Below are 23,415 nucleotides of genomic sequence, written 5' to 3'. Positions count from 1 at the left end.
TAATTTTACAAATTTATTCCACACTCAAGGATTACTTTAAAATCAAGCCAAACAATAATGGCTATTTCAGGGAGCCAATGCTACCAGCATACAGAAATGATAAATGAACAATAACCCCTTCCTCTACCCTGAGAAGATGTTTTTACTCAATCTCCATAACAGCACTCCACTGGTCCAATGCAACACCTAGATTCAGGCCTCCATGGAACAACAATGACATTGGTACTGGTATTGGTTTATTATTGTCACTTGTACCGAGGTACAGTGAAAAGCTTATCTTACAAACCAATCGTACAGGTCAATTCATTACACAGTGTAGTTATATTGAGTTAATACAGAGTGCATTGATATAGTACAGGTAAAAACAATAACAGTATAAAGTGTCACAGCTACAGAGAAAGTGCAGTGCAATAAGATGCAAGGTCACAAGGTAGATCCTGAGGTCATAGTCCATCTCATTGTATAAGGGAACCGTTCAATAGTCTTATCACAGTGGGGTAGAAGCTGTCCTTAATACCTTTATATTCAGTGGAGCATTGTGATCTTCATAACAGAAAACTCTGGGTTCAAGTCAAGCTTGAAAAAGGAACACGTGTTAGAGTAACTGCATTAACCTGTCTTGTGTGTTACAGGTTAGGTTGCTATTTGGTGAATGTCCCTTTAAGGCACCTGGACAGGGGGGGGAGAGAAAGAGAGAGAGAGAGAGAGAGAGAGAGAGTTGTCAAGACAGCAAAAACGTGCTGTTTTTTTTGCTCAGTGAGTCGGTGGGGGGAAGTGGGGGGGAAAGGGAGAGAAGCGGGGGGGGAGAGAAGCGGGGGGGGAAAGTGGGGGGGGGAAGCACTAACTGCTGGTCTCTGTAACAATGGATGTAGAACAATAGCTGTGTCTGTCACTACAAATCCATGTTCTTATTTTTGAAGCAAACAAGTGGAGTCCACTTTGTAGTTAACCTGTAGTGGGAAGCAGGTATTTGTGCGGGTGGCCACATATCGTATCGAATGCCTTTCAGGGTGGCAGATATTTCGGAACAAAGTAAATGGAGATCATCAGTGATTGAGGTTTCATATGGGTTCCTTTGTGGAACATCTGGATTTCGTAATTTCTCTCTATATTCTCTCTACATTTTCTCTTCAGTCAATGGTGGTTTTGCAAAAGCCTTTGCTTACATTTCACCTTATGATTTGCTGAACTGAACTTTGAGAACTATTCCTGGACTCGGAGTTTGGGAATTTGCCACACACGTGCTTTGAATTTAGTTTTAGGGTTATTGTTTAACATCTAACTTTTTACTTTTCTTATTATTACAAGTAGTTGTTAATAAAATAGTTTCTAACACTTATACATGACTTGGTGTGTTTCTATTGTTGCTGGTGCTTAACATGTGAAAAAGGTAAAATACAAAAGAATTGTTTAAAATAGTTTTTTAGGACTGCTGAGGGTGCTTCTGATCGGTAGCACAATTATTTATGTTAAGGAAATTAAGAACTTAAATAAAGCACGTTCCAAAGACAAGATTCACATGGGGAGGCAGCACAAGCTTATCACTTATTAAAGATAACCTTGTACTTAATCTTTAAATCTCTAATCCATCCGTTCCCAGAGGAATTATTGTTCAGAATGACAAATTTTAATAGTCTTTGTATTTGTTTAAGCAGGCTTTATGAAATGGCTTAAAGATCGTTAGTGGCTATAAGATAAAATATGGGAATGTGCTTTACCCCATACCTCATTTCAAGGAATTCCCTTCTCTCCCATCAGCATTAATGCTCAGCAGGTTGCATTTTAGCCTGAGATTTATTTAACAAGACCAGATAAGAAAAAAATCTCAGGGGCAGGATTAGATGATATAAATCTTAAGTACAATGCAATCAAAAATCCTTCAGGAACAAAGAAAATTAAAATTCTGTCTTAAAACATCTAGGCAGATGACGTTCTTATTTTTGCGCAGAAAAACAGCAAAAATAATCAAAAAAAACAGATAGTGAAATGTATACTTATTACGGAAAAAAAACTTACAGATATCCTTATGAAAGACCATGGCGCATTCGTGGAAGGGAATGCCTGGCTAATTTACCGGTTTTCATCAGAAATAGGTGAGAGGCTGCAACGATGGAGGAACGGGTGTGGTAAAGTGACGGGTGTGGTGTACTTAGATGTCAGTGCAGCCTGTCACACAGTTTACCCGGAGAGGGTGGTAATGACTGGGTGGAAGGGGTGGGTCACACGAACCGCGCTCCCGCAGTCGCACCAAAATTATACGGCCATTCGACGGCCAACGCCCTGCTGGCCTCGAGTGGCAGCCGTCCGTGTGTGGAGATAAGATTGAAGCTGGCACAATGTAAAGTCATATCTACGAACAGTGGAAAATCGCTTAAATAATTTAAAATAATAACGTTAAAAGGACCACGTCGAATTTAATGTGTTAATTAAACTATTAATATTTGAAAAAAAACGTACGTTTAAAGTGAAGATCAGCGACTGTTCAAATGCGCGGGGCGGTGAGCGACAGTTTTGACGTCATGTCAAGGCGGTGAGGGGCAGATATGGCGTCGTCGGGACGGGGGGGCAAATTTGTCTCCCCCCCCCCACACCTTCCGTCTGTTACAGAACGGCTCCGACTCAGTGCTGGCTTCAGGCCATGGAGCGCTGTACCCGACGTCCAGAACCTTCTGCACTTCCACACGGCAGGTAGCTAGAGGTTGTCCACAGAACTGCTGACCTGCCGCCCCCTCACTCAAAACAGGAATCGGGAAATATTTACAGTATGCAAGGTACTGTGTAAGCTAAATATTGACTGTCATTGGTACAGGATTTATAAATTCCCAGCTCAATTCCATGATCCCTAGCCGTGCCCTGTGGTTTTTCCTTCCATCTTAACCGCTGGTCCAATTTCCCCCTAACTTTCTCTTAAATTACTCTCAATCGCTGCTTAAATACCATGGACATTTTCTCTGCTTACTCTCTCCCACCTTTCCAACTCCCGGGCTGAATCCTCCCTTGTCGTTTACAGGGGCGCATTGCCAATTATTCATGGCTATAATCTTGGACCGGTGGCTTTCAAGCAGCCAGCTGGTCGCTGCCAGTAGGAAATGAAGTAAAAAGATGTAATACATTCTACACACGATGAAGGAAAACATAGTGGTCCACTAAGGTAATTGTAAATTGTCCAACTTTCATGCAGTAGGCAATTAATATGAAATACAAAATTGATCACAAAGTTCAATGGGCACAAAGTGAAATTGAATCACTGGCCTCCGTGCGCTGAATGCATTTATGCACAGAGGCCAATTGGAATGCAGCTGTGAAGTCAATCAATGTGCAAGGTATGTTTGATGTTGCTGTTATGACACTGAAGTGCAGATTTGCACTGAAAATCATGGGCACCAACTGCACAAGACCTGGCTGGTAAGATGAAGGCCTGGCTCTGCACTTATCTGAGTTACGGTTCATGAGTTTGCATGTGAAGCCAGCCATCAAATCTTCACTAATGGACTGGACCAAATAAGCTTTTTTCTTCCTTTGCAGGTGGGGTAGGATGATGCCAGACTGCTTTGAATCTTCCGCCATCATCTATTGAAGACATGGGGTCCCTGCCCTAACTGCCTTTCCACTATTGGGTTGGACATTTAATTCAGATCCACTATTTGAAGTGGTGGTTCCCATTCAGACCCACCATTTTAAAAAGCTCCCATAGTCTTGTAAGTTTGTGGATGCAAGTTTGCAATTCTCGCATTACTCCTAATATTGAATGTGATTACTACGTGTAAATACATTGAAGGTTTGCATTCGTGGAACATACACTCACAACTTATTGCACGTCACACACATAAGAAAATCCCTTTTTTACAGCCCCACAAGGAATTGCATGGTCCAAGTTAGGAATACCATTTTACCATACATTTCAATGTATTGATTAATTTCTTGTGCAACAAATCAAAGAAATACCGAAATGGAGGCTCCAGTTCCTTTCCATATCAAGGGAAAATCAGGAGGTTTCCATGCTGCCATGTTTGACATGATGCAATAAGTCCATGGCATCTGTAGTCAATATGGAGAAATCCTTCTTGTTTGTGTACCACTGTGCCTGTTCCCCTGGTGGGACAGAATGTATCCAGGGATTGAGATGGAGGATTCCAGCATAATGTCTGTAAGGTATGATTACCTGAGACCCACTATCTCAGTCTGATGCTTGACTTGTCTGTGGACAGCTCTCTCGATTTAAAGATAAGTCTACAGACATTTGTGAGGAGGACTTGAAAAGTTCAACTGGGCCATGAGTGACTTTGCTGAGACTATACGTATGTTGACCTTTGGCAGTTCAATCTTTTGTCCATTTGGTCTTAGGGGTTTGATACAATTGAGTGGTTTCCTGGGTTGCTTCAAAGGGTAGTTAAGAATCAACCACAACCTTGAAGGTTATTGCAGTAAGGGTGGCCAATTTTCTTTCATGGAGAACATTTGTGAACTAGATGGATTTTCACCATAAACCAGTAGTGTTATGGTCATCACTGGTTTAATTTTTAATTCCAGATTATTAACTGAATTTAAATTTCACTATTGCTGTGGTGGGATTTGAACTCATTTCTATAATGTTACCATAGAACAACACAGCACAATACAGGCCCTTCATCCCACCATGTTGTGCTGACCTTCAAAGCACTCCTAAGACTACCTAACCCCTTCCTCCTACATATCCCTCTATCTTAAATTCCTCCATATGCTTATCTAACAAAGATGTTAGTCTGGGTTTCTAAGTTACCACTCTTGTAATCACAATGTAATTGAATGATGGAACAGGTCAAGACTGAATAACCTATTCCTTTATTTCCTATTTCAAAATGCACAGAGTGTATGTTCCACAAAAGCACAGGGCAAAATTGTTCCCAGTGGCACCCATTGTGTGGGTGCTATGAGTGTCCATAAATGTCCAGAGACAACTGAACTTCTGCTGCAAGTGTACGGAATAGGCAGATCAGGATGCCATTCAGCCTGCAAGCCAATTAAATGCCAGCACTACTGTCTTGGTGAACAATTCTCACAGAAACATACAAACATGAATTAGGAGCAGGAGGCAGACACTCAGGCCCTCAAGCCTGCTCTGCTATTTGATAAGAATACAGTTGATCCGACTATCATCTCAACTCTGCATTTCTGTCTGCCTGCAGTAACCTTTCATCATCTTGTTTATCAAGAATCTATCTACTTCTGCTTTAAAAATATGCAAAGGATTTGCTTCTACACTTCTTCAGATAGATTGGGCTAGCAAATTAGTAACAATACTGTGGAGGAGGAATTCCCAGAGTTTCTACAGCATGGTTTTCTGGGCCTGTACTTTGAGGAGCCAACAAGAGGGCAGGCCATCCTAGACAAGGAATTGCATAATGGGAAAGGATTCAATCTTGTTTTGTGAGGCATTTTGGAGAGGAGCAACCATAACATGATAGAATTAAAAAGGAGAGTGGTTGATTCCGAGACTAGGGTTCAGAATCTAAATAAAGGAAACTACGATGGTATGGGGTAAGAGTTGTCTAAAATGGATTGGAGAACATTACTTATGGGATCAGCAATGGCATACATTTAAGGAGCACATGGATGAACTACATCACTTGTTCATTCCTGTCTGGGTCAAAAATATAACAAGAAAGGTGGCTAAGCCATAGCAACAAGGATAGTTAGGGATAGTATTAGTCCAAGAAGAAGACAATATAAATTGACCCAATAAAGCAGCAAACTTGAGGATTGGGATCAATTTAGAAAGCAACAAAGGTGGACCAAGGGACTAATTAAGAGGAGGGAATTAGTGGGTGAGAGTAAGCTTGCAGGGAATATAAAAGCTGACTGTAAATCTACAGATTAATGAAGAGTCAAAGATTGAAGACAAATGTAAACTCCTTACAGTCAGAACGATGGAATTTATAATGCAGGACAAAGAAATAGCTGACCAATTGAACAAATGCTTTGATTCTGTCTTTACAAAGGAGGACGCAAATAACCCCCCAGAAATCTTAGGGAACCCAGGGTTCAGTAAGAGGAAGGAACTGAAGCAAAACAATATTAGTAGGGAAATGGTGTTGATGGGATTGAAGGCTAATAAACCCCAGAACCTACTGGTTATATGCCACAGTACTTAATGAAGTAGTCCTAGAAATAGTTGATGCATTGATGGTCATTTTCCAAAACTCTTTAGACTTCCGATCTGTCCCTACTGACTGGAGGGCAGATAATATAACCCCACCATTAACAAAAAAAGGGAAAGGGAAAACAGGGAGTTATAGACTGGTTAGCCTGACATCGGCTAGTGAGGGCAAAGATAGGCTCCATTAATAAAATAATAGTGGCAGAGCACTTGTAAAATAATGACAGTATCAGTAAAAGTCAGGATGGATTTACAAAAGAAGGATCATGCTTGACAAATTTACTGAATTTTTTTGAAGAGATAACAAGCAGAGTTGAATGGGGAAGAAGGGGAGAGGGTGTGGTTGTATTTGCACTTCCAGAAGGCTTTTACAAGCTCCCACATAGGAGAAAAATAAAGCGCATGGGGTTGGGGTAATGTATTGCCATGGATAGAGAGGTGGTTGGCAGCCAGAAGTGAAGAGTAGGAACAAATGGGATCTTTTCCAAGTGGCATGTTGTGACTAGTGGGGTACCAGTGGGTTCAGTGCTTGGACCCCAGCTATTCACAATGCGTAAATGATATAGGTGAAGGAATTAAATGAAATATTTCCAGGTTTGCGAATGACACAAAGCTGGGTGGGAGTGTGAGCTGTGCGTAAAATGCAAAGAGGCTTCATTGGATTGTACGTGTTGACTGGGTGAGCCAATGCATGGCAAATGCAGCATTATGGGAGTAAATGTAACCTTATCCACTTTGGTGGCAAAAAATAGTAAGGTAGATTATTATCCAAATGGAGAGAGATTAGAAAATTAGGAAGTGAAAAGAGGGCTGGGTGTCCTTATTCACCAGCCGTTGAAAAAAGCATGATGGTGAAGAATGGTATGTTGGCCTTCATAGCGGTTGGAATTGAGCACAGGGGCAGGGATGTTGTATTCCAATTGTACAGGACCTTAGTGAGATCACACTTTGAGTACTGTGTGCATCTGTAGCCCTCTTGTCAGTGAAAGGATGTTCTTGCTATGGAGTGTGACTAAAGCAGGTTTGCCAGACTGATTCCTTGGATGACAGAAGTGATGTGTGAAGAGAGACTGAGATTTATTTACTGGAATTTAGAAGACAGGGTGGATCTGATTCAAACTTACAAAATCCTAACAGGGCTGGACAGATTTAATGCAGGAAAGATGTTCCTGATGGAGAAATCCGGAACTAGGGGTCACAGTCATGTTGATCAGCTATGATCACGTTGAATGTCACATGGAATATTTACTCCTGCCCTTAACTTCTATGTGTCTCTTCTTCCACCACCCTTTTAGGAAGAGCGATAATAATAGTCATGATCCTCTGAGAAAGAAAAAATTGGCCCATTTGTCTTAAATGGGTGACCCCCAATTTTAAACTAATGACTCCTACTTCTAGACTTTACCACAAGAGGAAACATCCTCTCCACATCCAACCTGTCTCCTCGGAATTTTATTCATGTCCCCTCTCGCTAAGTCCAGCAGGTACAAGCCTAGCCTCTCCAACCTTTCCTTATAAGACAACCCACCTGCTTCAGATATTAGTCTAGTAATTCTTCTTTTAACATCTTCCTGTGCATTAACATACTTCCTTAAATGTGGTTGCACCAATGCCCAATATATCTGAGGCATAATCTCCTTTTTGTATTCAGTTCTCCTCACAATAAACAATAACATTCTGTTAACTTTGGAGACACATGAGACTGCAGCTGCTGGAACCTGGAGCAAAAAATGAGCTACTGAAAGAACTTAGCAGGTCAGGCAGCATCTGTAGAGGAAATGGACAGTCAACGTTTCAGGTCAAGACCCTTCATCTAGATTCTGTTAATTTTACTAATTGTCTGTACATTCATGTATTGCAAGTTATGCACCAGGACACCCAGATACATCTCATCTCAGAGCTCTGCAATCGATCACCAATTAAATATTGCTTCTTTAATTTTTCCTGCCAAAGTAGAAAATTTAGCAAAGTAGAAAAAGTAGAAGGAGCTGGTCATTGACTTAAGGAAAGGGGACGGTGTACATACACCTGTCTACATCAATGGTGCTGAGGTCGAGAGGGTTGAGAGCTTCAAGTTCCTGGGAGTGAACATCACCAACAGCCTGTCCTGGTCAAATCACGTAGAAGCCACGGCCAAGAAAGCTCACCAGCGCCTCTACTTCCTCAGGAGGCTAAAGAAATTTGGTTTGTCCCCTTTGACTCTCACCAACTTTTACAGGTGCACCATAGAAAGCATCCTATCTGGATGTATCACAGCTTGGTATGGCAACTGCTCTGCCCAAGACAGCAAGAAACTGCAGAGAGTTGTGGACACAGCCCAGAGTATTACAGACACCAGCCTCCCCTCCTTGGACTCTGTCTTTACCTCTCGTTGTCTTGGTGAAGCAGCCAGCAAAATCAAAGACCCCACCCACCTGGGACATTCTCTCTTCTCTCCTCTTCCATCGGATAGAAGATACAGGAGCCTGAAGTCACGTACCACCAGACTTAGAGACAGCTTCTACCCCACTGTGATAAGACTATTGAACAGTTCCCTTATACGATGAGATGGACTATGACCTCACGATCTACCTTGTTGTGACCTTGCACCTTATTGCACTGCACTTTCTCTGTAGCTGTGACACTTTACTCTGTACTGTTATTGTTTTCACCTGCACTACATCAATGCACTCTGTACTAACTCAATGTAACTGCATTGTGCAATGAATTGACCTGCACGATTGGTTTGTAAGACAAGCTTTTCACTGTACCTCAGTACAAGTAACAATAATAAACCAATACCAATTTCACGTTTTCTGACATTATATTTCCCTCTCACTTAAGTTATCTTTATTGCTTAATTTGTCTTTATCACTTTAAAGCCTCCTCATGCCCTCTTTATAACTAACTTACTTTGTGTTAATAACAACTTTAGCAACAGTGCCTTCACGCAAATCAATAGTACAAATTGTAAAAATCTGAGACCCCAGCACTGATCCCTGAGGCACACCATTTGTTGCACCTTGCCTCCAGGCAACTTAATCTCCAATGATTAAACATACCTTCCACATTAGGAAGCAACACCAGCAGCACATGATCCACTACTTGCAGGTTAGTTTTTGGTTGATATTTTGTAGCTATGATTTTGATTCTACAGGTATTTTGCACATTCTACAGTTGTCTCAAGCCATAAAAGTTACAGGGAACGGACACAGGTGCTGCAGGACTTTTTGTATATATCTCGGCATCCACACAAACCAGTCGCACCCAGATATGGATGCTTTGGTAAACATTCCCCTTGAAATGCCATAATGAGAGAATGTGTCGCGGTCATACAATTCTGTCTTAATCTCAGGAATGAACATAGCATGAGACTTCTAAACTTCAGTCATGGCATCCTCACTGAAAAGTACCACCTGTAACCTCACATTATTTCAAGGACCTTGACAGTAGCTCTCAGATGTGATCATGGAAAGGAAAGTCTACATGTTTGGCTCCTTCCAGGCTGAAGCTGGAGGTATTTGCAACAGTTTTTCATACACTCTTGTGTAAATAAAGTCTCAGAGATTCCCAATTCAGTGAGGGCTATATTTTTCTCTTTTCTACGGTACATCAAAAGGCAGTGAGTTGTGCAGGATTACAAGCTTTCGCATGGAGTAACCTGTCATTGAATGGAAACATAAAATTTTACGTGTTGTAAGTCATCTCTGCAGTTTGGAACTCAGTGTTCATAGGTAGTGAGCCATGCAGTTAATAGCCAATATTCAGCTAGCACTCGTGATGATTTCACTCAGTGCCTGGCTACCATTGAGCAACCAATGCAAGCTAGATGTGATTCCCAGGTGACAAGTGTTATTGGCTGAAGGTGAATGACCATAGTGTGCCACCCAAGCACACATGCAATGGACAAACTGAAAGATATGCTGCTACACAACGTCTGACAGAACAGGTTATTGGCATGAGGAAACTTTGCTTTTGCTGCCAGAATTGCTCTGGAGAAACCTCCCGTACTCATTTTGATGATACACCAACTGGACTATACCTGGAAGAAATGTTTTATGCTGCCTTTTTACAGTGATTCTTGAAATCCAAGTCCATGATCATTTCATTTACATGAAATTGGAGCTTCTGTAAGTCAGTTATTGTTGAATCCTGATGCCTGACTGAACCAGTGAAGTCCAAGATTAGTGATGTAATTATTAAGCACCAGCCACTAATGCCTGATGAAGCTATACTACAAACAAATGGCAAAATAGAGCAAAAATATTGACTCAGTTAATCAAAATGTAATTAACAAATGCACACACCTGGCACATAACTTTACCTATCATGAGTCTTTTGTCAGGAAAATGTTAAATGCTCCACCATTTCCATCTATTATAGCTAAGCCACAACCAACTTACTACACAATTTTATGTACTGGAAGCAACATCTATCTTCTATTTTCAGTTAATATGAAAATCTATGGTATTTACCCTAAGGAGATTTGCCAAAGTGAGAGAAACATTTTTCTCTATGTTCATCCATGGTCAAAACTAAAATATGAAAAGCAAAAATTGCAGATGCAGATGCTGGAAATGTAAAATAAAAACAAAAAGTGCTGTAAAAACTCTGCAGGTCAGGCAGCATCTGTGCAACACCATACAGTAACTGCTGTTTTACCTCTTGCCTTCCCAATATCCAACAGCCCATACACTTGCTTCCAAGCAAAGGAGTTATTCACTTGCGTATCTTCTAATTTAGTGCTCACAATGTGGTTTTCATCAATATTGGAGATGTGCAAATTGTGTGACCAATCTGCAGAATATCTCTGTTCAGTTCACCATAGTGACCCTGAGCTCCCAGTTGCCTGTACTTTAATTTTCCATCCCTCTGTCACTCCAACCTCTCTTACACTATTCCAGCAAAGCCCAACAGGAGCTTGAGGATGAGTTCTTAGGACTCAAAAACAAATTCAATAATTTCAGGTAACTTGTCTTCCCAGTTTGTATCAGGACTGGTCAGTTCTGGTAAACATGCTGGCCTGACTTGCTGGGTATTTCCAGCATTCTATTTTCATTCAGATTTCCAACAATTACACTGGTTCATACCTCACACTCTCGCATTGTTTTGTTTTCTCTCTGTCCTCTATTCCCATTCATCTCCTTCTGTTTACATTTCTTCCATACAGATCAGTTGCTATTATATTTCACCACCCTCTCAGCTGTTACCATCAACACTCATGTCATTCAGTCTCTTTTAGCTTCTATTGTATCACAGACTTTCCCTTTGTTCTCTCCGACCCTTCCCCTTTTCTGCAAATAAAAAAAATCTTGTTTTTTAAACATTTCCTGGTCCTGATGAAGACATTTAGTCGAAATGTTAACTCTGTTTTATCTCTCCAGAGATGCTACTGACCTGCTGAGTATTTCCATGATTTTCTGTTTATGCAAGTAAAATGTGACTGATAATAATTTAAATGCTGCACCAAGTTAATAGTTTAAAGTCTAATATACACAAATATTGCAAATAACAGTGATTTGTAAGAAGACATTTCATTCAAATGTGTTTTGAAACATTTAAGAAATTGAAGAATACAGATCGGGATTTAATATTGATAACAGCCCAGATTTTACAGTTAATGTTAAAGGAATGACACCATTCACCTTGCTGACAGCTGCCCAGTTTTGACTGGCAGAGGCTTTCTTTCATTGGCCACAAATTTGGGCTGCACTTTACAAAGGATCTGCAGCATCTTTGATGGTAAGAAACATCAATGCTCATCAACTATTAAATTAAAAAATCCTCGCTGAGTCGTGCAGAGCACAAAACAAGTATAAAGCAGGAAATAAAAGCTATATTTAAATTATCTACAAGCAGCAAAATAAAGAATAAGAAGTACTGCTGGGAATAAGAGAGTGATGAATAGAAAGAAAATTACAATCACCATCACTAATTTTGTTTTGAGGTAATGAGATTCCATACTTGCTAAATTAAATTTTCAGGGCCAAGGTAGTTGTTCAGCAGTAATTATTGTTTTTCATATGTTTAAAACCCCACTTGCTCCTGTTATCACCTGCCCTAATTTTATCAGGTATTTTTAGTGCAGAAGTGGTGATTATGTATTCCCAAGTTTATGCATTGCATAGATTTTAGTGCTGAATCTATCAGTTAGGATTGTAACAACACAATCTAAGCAGCAGCAACATCTCTCACAGCAACTTCTACATTCCTAAGTTTAACAATGTTGGGTGGTAGAGGTTGCTGTTCAATCTATCCTACTGTTATTATTACCACAAAATCAAGGCATGTGTACTTTTTCTTTAAACAAAAATGTTTTAAGATTTATTACCTCTCCTAAAAATTCACTCTCTTCTTCTCGAACTCGAGCTTGGTCCCACAGGGTGATTTCTAGCATGCGTTCCCGAAATTCTCTCCGATGAACTGGAGAATAAATGAATGTCTGGTTCCACTTGGGTTCAAGTGTTTTCTTTACTGTTTTTGTTCTTCGTTTGCTTTTGTCACTGGCAAACAATCACAGGACAGAAGTTAGAACTGTAAGCAGACTTTTAAATCATAGACTAGAGGACGACTTATTTATTTTTGATTGTGCGGGTGCACCTTTAAGATCAAATATTTTGATACTGTGTAAGTTCCTGTGGAATCCTTCACAGACTTTAAAGAGACATGTAAGATATTTCAATCTGGCATTTCATGAGGAAAGGGTCTGAGGTAGTTAAGTATGGTCTTCAAGTGAAGCAGAGTTAGAGAAATGGAGCACTACACACGGATGTAATTCATTACCCACATTTAAATGAAAAATCCTACCATATTCCTCAATACGTAATATACATTTCCATATTTACATTCCTAAAGGAAACATTTATAAATGAAACTTGGATATATAGTAAACATTGAGGAGAATAGTGACAACTTAAAGAGGATTTGGCAGTTTGGTGGACACATTGTAAATTAAATGTATTGTAAAGTAATACATTTTTATCAGATGTATGAAGAAAGGCATATTTCAAAGATACATGAATGTGAATCTGTACAGGTATTTGAAGGGAGCAGGACAGATAAAAAATTGATTAAAAACAGACAGCATTCAGATATAGGTGGCTTGAATCCCAAAAGTGAAAAGGTTATGATGAAGCAACACACAAAATGCTGGAGGAACTCAGCAGGTCAGGCAGCATCTATGGATGGAAATGGACAGTTGACGTTTTGGGTCGAGACCTGTGAAAGTCAATCCACACTGTGATAAAGCAGACAAAAACAGAACCAAGGAGCGTACAATAAGTGCTTTATTATTTAACACTAGCGGGAGTGAGGGATACAGAGAAAGAGTAAGTAGTGAAACCCAAGCTCTGTACTGATCCCCACTCAGAGATTTACATGTTTGTGTCCCTCCTTTTATACTTAATCTAAGGATGCCCACGTGTGGAATTGCACATACTTGGGCAGTTGCTTACAGCAAACTTTTAGCAAAACAAGATATGCCTTAAGTAGTTCTTTGTTTCACCCAAGCACCTGCACATCTTGCAGTCACAGCTATAGTCACGCCATGGTTGAAGCAATAACAGCTGTACATTATTAACCCTTACATTTCCAGTTACTTTTACAGACCCTTCATCAGGACTGAATGAAGGGTATCAACCTCAAACATCAACTGTACATTTCCCTCCATACATGCTGCCTGACCCAGTGAGGTCCTCCAGAATTGTGTGTGTTGTTCCAGATTTCCAGCATCTACAGTCTCTCTTGTGTCTCAAGGTTATGATGAAGCTTTCAAAAGTGCTAGTACAGCCACAACCAATTTGGTCACTGCATGATAGCAAAAATACAAAGGCTCTTGGGAGGGTGCAGGAGAGATCAAGTTAAACGGACCCAGGACCGAGGGACTTCAGCTACATGAATGTAATGGAGAAGCTATAACGAAAGTTGACAGGTGATTTGATAGAGATGTTCAAAATCATGAAGGGCCTAACAAGAAACAGGAACTGTTCCCAATGGCAGAAGGACATAGATTTGATGTGGCTGACCAAAACATAAGGACTGTTAAGAGGAAAACACTTTTTAATGCATCAAGTAGTCATAATCTGGAAGGATGCTGGAAGCAGAATCAATCATAGTTTCCAAAACAGAACTGGATAGATTCTAGAGGGAGAAAAAAATTGCAGGTCTAAGGGGAAAGCATTGAGGGAATGGAACTGAATGGGTTGCTCTTGTCAAAAGCTAGAAAGATTCAGTAGGCTGAAAGGTTTGCTTCTATGCCGTATTGATGCTAAAATTCTAAGTAAATTTATCACACTTTCAAAACAAAAATGGTGTAATTTCAATGTGATAAGTTTATGTAGGCAGTTTCCATCATTAATATGATCAAGGAATTTATAATGATAAGTGCACACAGAAAAAGTATCTTGGATGTATAACACGTGTCACAATTTACACTCTCACATCACAGTACTTTCCATTTTTTTCAAAATTTAAACTCTCTTATTCATGTCTACAGTGTTCAAGTCTGCTCTGCACCCTACAATACTTTGCTTAATTATCCATCCTTCATTGTGAAGTATTAAAATTGAATGTAGATGGATTATTTTTCTGTTGATTGTTTGAATGCCAAACTAAGTCTTATCCTGGGTGTTCACCTAGCATTTAGCAGCTTAAAGACAGTGATCAGCTAAAGATCCAGGCCAACCTTCTTTTCAGTAACCTAGAGATACTGAGCCTAATTACCTCATTTTGACTGCTCCTCAGGCTACAGTCAGTTAATTTAACAGAGAGCAGGGATTAAACATGGGACTGTTTTGGTACATATGGCTCAGTTACTTGCTGCCTTCTTCTGTGCAGAGAGCAGGAGTATCATCGCTATAATGCATTATGAATTTCTGGTACTCTTTAATAAACAATGAATGTTATGTGCTGTTAATGAAATGAGAAAATTAGAGATCCTCCAACCAACAATGTCAAACTGGGGCTTGATTTTTTTTTAATCTAAGAAACAAAGATCAGGAGAGAGCAGCAATGGTTTCAGGCATGTTGAATTAATAATTATTCAAAATAGAAGTGTTATGAACTTTTTAAACCCTTATCACCTATTACTGAGTCTAATTTTTGTGTATTGACTGGATTTAAAACAGATGAAATTGTCGATGCCCGTAGAATAAAGCAGGCTCATAATGAAAATGCAGACAGTTGTACACAAGTCCAAGTGACTTGTGAATGTGACCAACAAAAAAGCAGACACAATATAAAACAGGCTACTGATTTACATAACTGATGAAGATCAATTTCATCCACAAATTGTTTAGGATCTGCCCAAGTCCTGTCAGCATGACATAATGGTAGCAACCGATTTGCAGGATTATTGACAGGTTAAGATATGGGCTTTGATGGGTTCAAGATGCACAATAGTGTTGGGAGTGACAGAGCAGTGACCAAAATTCTTAGTTTAGGAAGATTACAGAGGTGTACGAATCCAGTAGCAGTATTCACCAAGCCTGAATGGAAGAGAACTAAGAAATGAAGCAAAAGTGAAAGAAAAGGAAACTCAATGTCTGATACTTCTGAAGGGCAGAGAAGTGCTGCATATTGTGGTTATATTAGAGGGATTCTCCCCTGTATCTGACTGTAGTATCATTCCTGTCTGTTAATACTGCTTGGTGAGAAACAAATGCAGGGTTTAATGAAGAGCCTGCCAATATGACTGCATGCATCATAGCCAAGCAATACAAAAGCTGCAGATATCCTAGCAAAAGATAATGCATTTTTGCCTTCAGTAACCTGAAGCCTAAGAAGGCAGTTTTGACAATCACTTGCAATTGAGTGCAATATTGACTGGAAGAATGGTTGATGTCACATTGTTGAGTGTGGCCAATCAAGCTTTGCTTGATGCTTATTTTACTGGATTCTGATGTTACTGGTATGTTTTCCTTCACATAGTACCATTTGAAATATGATGCATCATTTTTATCAGATGCTTCCAAGGAAATATCCAACACAGTGTCTTCTATTACACAGTTTAACAATGACATTAGGTCTAATAATCATCCTTTTTTGAGACCAGAAACCTTAGCCTGCACCAGTATATCTAGTGAACTGTCATAGGATAAGTGTTGGGAATTGCCTTTAAACACCTGAATTGCAGTCTGACCTGAAGAGCATCTCACCTTACTGGCAGATCAAAAAGCTGGACCCTAATTGGACAACCAGTTGAGGCTATCTAAGTTGTTTGAGTGAATGAAAGTTGCAACAATTTCCACAAGATTATAAACACCTAAGGAGAAACAGACAACCAAAATGGTTTAAAATAGCCTTAAAGCTGTTGAATAAATGTTCTCATAAAAATTCAATTCAGTGCCTATCAAACTTGGATGGCCATCACATACATATGGAATTTGCTGGTGTCGCTAATGTGAAAAATGTGAAAATGTTAGTTCCACATCATTATAAAACAATTATGGAGGAGAATACATCAGGGAGAAGATCCCTCAATTTGTCTCACCCTAGAGGACATACATGGCATGGAAGGAAAATTCTGCTGGGCTAAGTGATCTATGTAACATAGGGGCATCACAAGAAGGTTAAATAAAATGATGATGAAACTGCAGGTCTAAGTTCATTTGTAACAATTTTTCAATAGTCACCATAATGTTAAATAACTCGTTGCACTCCCTTCACTGATTGCAGCCTCTTTATTTTACAACCACTTGTGATCTGCATGCAGCGATCACTGGCCCGTCGATCAGCCTGCAGCTTGTGCAGTAGTTCATCAACTGACAGAGCGGATGGGGGGGGGGGGTAGATGAGGTCACACATACTGAAAAGTAGTGTGCTCCCATTCCCACTCCTTTTACCAGAAGTTTTTTCTGCCACTCTGGCAGCCATAGGTAGTTCTTTCAGCACTGATGGACTTCCCAGCAGTCAGCCTGGCAATGACACACCAGCTCACTAGAGGACCCAAGGGGGATCACATAAATTCCACTTTAGAGCATGAATGCATGTTACTTTTCATGTTTTTCTGGCCAATTTCTTGTTTTTTTTTCCAGAATTATTTGATTAAGGTACATGTTTAAAGCATCGAAAGAGGATGAATTCCAACTTCATTAATTCAGCCCCACAAATCAATGGGAAAAAAATTATACCCTCATGTGTATTAAGGCTGTAACACATCTGTAAGACTATATTTTTCACCTATCTATTTTAAGAGTCAATTAACTTCAACATTTTAATTAGCAGCACTGATTCAGAAATTTGTCTTTGATCAGTAGTGCTAAGTTGTCCATATTGCATTAGATTCCTATTGCATTCTCTTCCCGATATTCAATTTTGTGGTAATCAAAAGGATAAAGTAAATTTCTAAAGCTTAGGTCCTTACCAGTTGAAAGTTGGAGTGCTGAGATTTGGGAATGAGGAATATAAATAGAAAGGGACAGAGAGGGGAACATCATGGATGGATTTCAAAGCAAGAATGAGTATTCCAAACTGAAGGTGGTGCTGACCATGCAGGCAGTTCAGCTCAAGATGCACAGAGGTGATCAGTAAACAAGACTTGGTAGGATAAAGGACAGGGACAGTCAGGTTTTGAGTGTAAAAAGATGAATTCTGGCCAGGAAAGTGCTTATCCTGTGTAAATTATCAAGTCCAGAGACTGAGGATGAGAAGTTCAACATAGGGTAAGCAGAGACAGGGTTGGTGAAAGGCAACATTACAGAGTTGGAAATAGGTAATTGACGTGATGGCATGGATGAGGTCCGTAACTGTACTTGGGGTCAAAGATGACAACAAGATTGTGAACTACCTGGTTCAGTTTCAAGAATGAGACTTGGAGTCAGTGGTTAGGAAACAATGACTTTGGTTTGCCAGATAATCAGCTGGAGAAACAGTCTGACAGTTTAGAGCAAGTGGAGGAGTCAAGAGAACTGATTAGAAAGTACAGCTGGGCATGATCAACCCTGATGGATAGATGATGTTGTTGATGGCAGCATTATATGAGCAACAGCACAGGGCCAAGGAGAGGTTACCAGAGATAATGGTGCAGACCTGTAAGTGAAGCTGTTGTTTTTACTGGCTACAACCAGATAGATAAGAAGAGAACCAAACAAGCATCGCTTCATTCAGTTGAATGATAGTGGGGAGACATTGTGAACTATGAGAAAGGTTACAGGCAGGTTGGGAAAGACAAGAAGGAATAGATTGTTTTTGAAACACATAGGATGTCCATAGTGGCTGTGATCAGAGCCATTCCTGTACTATGGCAGGAGTGGAATTCTAGTGGACGGATTCAACCAAGCTTTTGATAAGATAGTCAAGGGTTTGGGAGGCTACATTGTCAAGATTTTGACGAGGAAAGGGTGGTTGGAGATGAAGCAGGCAGTTTGCAGGGCAAACGACTATAGTGTTGGTCTGTCTTTTAAATTCATTTTATGGATGATTCTCCAAATCCAGGGCAGATGTATCTAAATATAAACTTAAGGGAATGTTTCTTGTACAAGCTGGTGCATGATCTTTCTCATGGTAAATGAATTATAAAATGTGAACTTTAAATTTAAAAAAACAAAGTTTAGAGAAATGAAACCATTGAAACAATGGACAGTGTGGTCATTTAAATGATCGAGTGTATTAGTAATTATTAAAGGGCAGAAACTATAATTAACCACAAAGCCAAACATTTGTGATCATTCCCATAACCAACCAAGATCAGTGGCTGTGCTAGCTGCCTGTTCCCACAGAAACAAGTTTTTGACAAGATAAACAAGAATCAAGTATGACATAAATTTGATAAAAGAGGTAGAATTTTCAAAGAGAAAAAAGGAGGCAAATATTTTATATGAACAATTTTGCATGAAAAGGCAATTAAAAAAACCTACCTTCGGTCAGGAAGAAAGTAAATTTTGACATAGGGATTTCTTGGCCTCCCTTCTTCCCTAAAAGGAAGATCTTTTGCTCCAAGTACTGTAACAATAAGTTGGTGGCCAACTTTGTCGTACCAGAGTTTTATCTGTTGGAAGATCATGTCACCAGATAATCACCGCTGTTGTTAATATTTGTATGAGAGGTTGTGTTTACATTGTAAACTTAAAAAACAGACTCTAAAGTCATTTGCAATCTGAATTGGTTAACTTTCCTTCAGTTTGCATGCACAATTTACATTAACTTACGGATTGTAAATGTGAAAGTGCAAGGGAACAGTAAAAAAGGGTATATTATTAACATGTTTAGTGAGGATTTCTTTAATTTAATGAATGTAATGTATGTTTCAAATAATGCCCTCTAATGGTGGTTTCCAACCTTTTTAAATGAAGGCCCCACATGTTCACTTTTGGTAAAATATGAGCTCCCTCAATGAACAACTAATGGGGCAGTCCCAAGGATTTGGGGGGACTGCTAAATTATATCAATATCGTTAAAGTCTCACAGAGCTCTGTAATCTTTGGCAGCTCCCCACCCATCCCCCGGCCCTACCCCCAAGAAGATCACACATCCTCCATTTGGAAATAATGCTGCAAGAGACAATAGTAGTGTTAAATGATCTTGCACATCATTAATGAGGTGTCTAGTAAAACTACACTGAAACCTTGGATTGTGCAAAATGAATATCTTTTTTCCTGTGGTAGCATGTGGAGGATACATGGTCTCACTGTATTTTAGGAGGAAACCAGGTCTAAAAGGGTGACAATAAACACAGTTTATCACACTTATTATAGCACAGCTCCTTTTCATCATTGACATTTAAAAAGTTAAAGATAATACTCATGAAAAGAACATACACCTTTTTGTTGTCAGAAAAACTGAAACAAGCTAGAAACCAATCTGTAGTTTACTGCATCTTTAATACATTTGATGAACTCAATAAATTGTGTAATTCAAACCTAATATTTACAAAACTTTTCCAGACACTATTTCTCCATCTTCCCACTATATTATTACTAGCTCTTGCTTGTTTATGATTTTTCTTTTCAGATTTTTTCTCTTACTTTTCCCACGATTCCTTTTTTAATTTCTAAACTCACTCTCTCTTTACCTCATGTCTCATACACAGCTGGTGTATATTCTCTCTCGCTCTCTCTCTCTCGTTCAATCATCTTTACTTCCTGATTTCCAGTTCAATCATTATTTCTGCCTGTTTTCCAGTCCTCTTGCACTTTCTTCATTCCAACTGTATTCCATAGATTTTGCCCATCTTGCTGTCTTACTTATTTTTGTCATCCAGTTGGGTCTCTCACATAGCCACTGTCCAAATCATACATGCTCTTGTACACTTTCTCGAATTGTTCTTTTACACTCTCTGCCAACTTTTATTGCTCACTCACTCACTCATGACAATCTACATATTTCACACACTCTCTTTCAAACCATCTCAGTCAATGTAGTTCTTCATTTTAGGGCAGCACAGCTTCATAATGGGATTAATAGCCTTACTGTCCCAATATTCGCTAAAAATGCAGCTCATATCATTTTCAAAGGGATGTGCTTCTGTGCAATTTAAGTGCCTACCAGGTTCAACATGCAATCAGTGCCTTCTTTGATTGCTAGGGAATAGTGTGTGATCAGACAGACTCAGTCCTTTCCATGGATAATAGAGAAGAGGCAAACTTGTTATTATCCCTGTGGTGCTAGAAGGCCTAGCACCTACAATGCTACAGAAATTGTCTGAGCTGCTACCACTCAGGATTTATCCCTGCACCCTTTCTGTGATTAGGAACCCTGTCCCACTACATAAGAACATAAGAAACAGGAGCGGGACTAAGCCAAACAGCCCCTTGAGCCTGCTCTGACAGAAGTAAGGTTATGGCTGATCTAATCTTTGCCTCAATACCATTTTACTTTTGTCATAATGGGTGACTCCTTATTCTGAAACTATGCCCACCAGTTCTAGGTACCCCACTAGTGAAAACATCCTTTCAGAATCCATGATGTCAATCCCACTCAGAATCTTATACATTTCAATAAGATCACCTCTCATTCTTCTGATTCTAATGAGTATGGGCTCAACCTGCTCAGTTTTACTTCATACTCCAACCCCTTCTTATTTCATACTTCATCCCAGGAATCAAATTAGTGCATGTCTTCTGCACTACCTTCAATTCAAGCATATGCTTTCTTAAATGTGACCAAAACTGTATGACGTATCCAGGTGAGGTCTCATGAGCAGCCTGTAAAGTTGCATCACAACTTTGTTACTTTTAAGTTACATTTTCACTGTAATGAAGGCTATTACATACCCATTGCAATAATTGGCCTTTAACCCCATAAGTTTACCTCGTACATTTTCTCTAGCCATAGATATTGTTTTAAGCTCTTCCCTCCCTATGTTATCTATTTTTGTTGGGATATTTTTCATGTCTTCTACAAAGAAGACTGATCCAAAACAATTATTTAGAATCTCTATCTTTTCTCTATTTCCCATGAATAATTCCCTAGCTTCATCCTCCAAGATTCTGTTCCTGGACAGGATGACCAGATATTTAAGTAGAAATTAATTCAGTGAATTGCATAGTTGGCACATACAGTATGTAAATCCAGTTTGATGTGGCAGCAAAATCACTGCTACTTCTATGTTTTAAGTGCACAACACCATCAGTCAGTCAAAACTCAAAGTCAACCCAACCTATTCCTTCAATTCCAGGCTCTTATAACCTGGAAATTGATCTGCAATTGAAAATTTGCATAAAATCTTTGATGCTGTGAAGTCAATGCATGTTTTGTGCAAAGTTATAACACATATGAGACCCTATGCATTTGATGGATGAGAACAGGCCTTGCACAATTTATGCGCACACAAGCCTTTCCTGTGTCCATTGAAACAGATACATCTCAGATGCACTGGGTAGGAAGTATCAAACACCAGGTGTCCTGAAAGATACCTGCAGTGAGGGGCAAGTAAATAACCTAAAATTAACCTTAAAGGTTGGGTCTCCACAGCTTCAGCACTGATTGGATGAGTCCCTTTTAAGCAGGCCTCACATCTTTTGCAATGCCTGCTTCTGCATTTGTGGCACGTTTGCTGTATGTGTGTTGTAAGTCATTTGAATGCCACTATGGGGGTCCAGGTGCCTCTGTGTATGTTCCTTCACATTCGTTCTTCCCATTCCAGTCTGTCTCACTCTCTCATTACGAACAGTTTCACTCATTTCTTTCCTTCATTTGATCTCATTCATTCACACTTCACATTCAAGATTATTTCATGCATCACTCCTGTTCTTGGAATGTCTCTCAAACAATCACTCAGTTCTGTCTATTCCCTCTTGATAGCTATGTAGTTTTAGCATGGAAGAAAATTTGTTTGAATAATGATGCAAACTACAGATATAGCTGATAATAAAATGAACACACAATTCCTCAAACATGCAGCGAAGCAAAGAGGCATTCTGTTCAATTGCAAATGAAGATTTAATAAAATACATTTATAGTCTAATGTTCTATGGGAGGTAGAAATGATATCTAAATTTAAGCTCTAATATGCTAGCAAACAAATTGTACCTATGTACAAACCCTACTCCAGCTATCCCTCATGCAATAACTGTTTCACAATCAACCATGTAAACAGATCTAGGAACTTAATCCTTTGCAAGTTTAAGATCTATAAAGGAGATTGTATCTCTGTGCATGTGAAGATAGATTTACTCTAGCTTTATTCAGTGATCAACCCCATTTCTCCTCAAAATATATAAACTCCCTTTGCTACTGAAAATATATTCACTAAGTAATTTGGGACAGTTTCTTTCCTATAAATATACATTTCAAGTTAGAAAAATAATTGCAGCAAAAAACTTCCAGTGTGGATAGCAAGTTCTCTGCACAATGAAAAAAACAAAACAAAAAATGATTGTATTTGCAATAAACCAGCACAGATGAGATGAGGCCAGGTCATTATCTCCATGTGTATAAAGAAGAAATATCTTCAAAATCTCAGTTTAAAATCAGAATGGAAAGTGTCATTTTCTCACACAGATCTACTTTGCAAAACAATAAACACTTCAGGTGAACTATTCTTTCACATTGAGTATGCACAATATGGACTTAGTAAGTTTTCTAAATGGGCTTAAAGTCTAACATGATGCTTTTCTCTGGTCATACAAGCCCTGAATTCAAATCTAGGTGGTTGTTGGGCAAAGGTTACAACAGGTGACAAACATTGCTGACCTCGGCAACAAAGTTACACAGGGTTCCATCAGAAGTTGTAAGGAAGCTGTAGATAGTTGGCAGGCAGCAAGGAGTCACCATCCAGGGCTGATGGACCACTTCTAGCACTCAGGGAAGCCACAGGAAGGGTATTCTCCTTTCCTACTTGGTTGACCCTGTGGGAAATCTAC

General features: G+C 39.4%; 1 protein-coding gene across 12 annotated transcripts in view; it reads right to left on the bottom strand.

The window, feature by feature from the left end:
* The window catches only part of rims2a (regulating synaptic membrane exocytosis 2a), an 830,253-nt gene that overhangs the window by 313,396 nt on the left and 493,442 nt on the right, over window positions 1–23,415 (bottom strand). For all 12 annotated transcript variants that reach the window (XM_052023914.1, XM_052023913.1, XM_052023904.1 and 9 more), the window contains 2 exons: window positions 18,970–19,100; window positions 12,447–12,618 (listed from right to left, as the gene is read on the bottom strand). In XM_052023914.1, the coding sequence (XP_051879874.1) occupies window positions 12,447–12,618; window positions 18,970–19,100 (303 nt within the window). The remainder of the gene's footprint in view (window positions 1–12,446; window positions 12,619–18,969; window positions 19,101–23,415) is intronic.

This window comes from Pristis pectinata, chromosome 9 (assembly GCF_009764475.1).
Source record: "Pristis pectinata isolate sPriPec2 chromosome 9, sPriPec2.1.pri, whole genome shotgun sequence".
NCBI classification, from domain to species: Eukaryota; Metazoa; Chordata; class Chondrichthyes; order Rhinopristiformes; family Pristidae; genus Pristis; species Pristis pectinata.
Note: the sequence above shows the minus strand (reverse complement) of the source record. Positions and strands in the feature narration are given on the sequence as shown.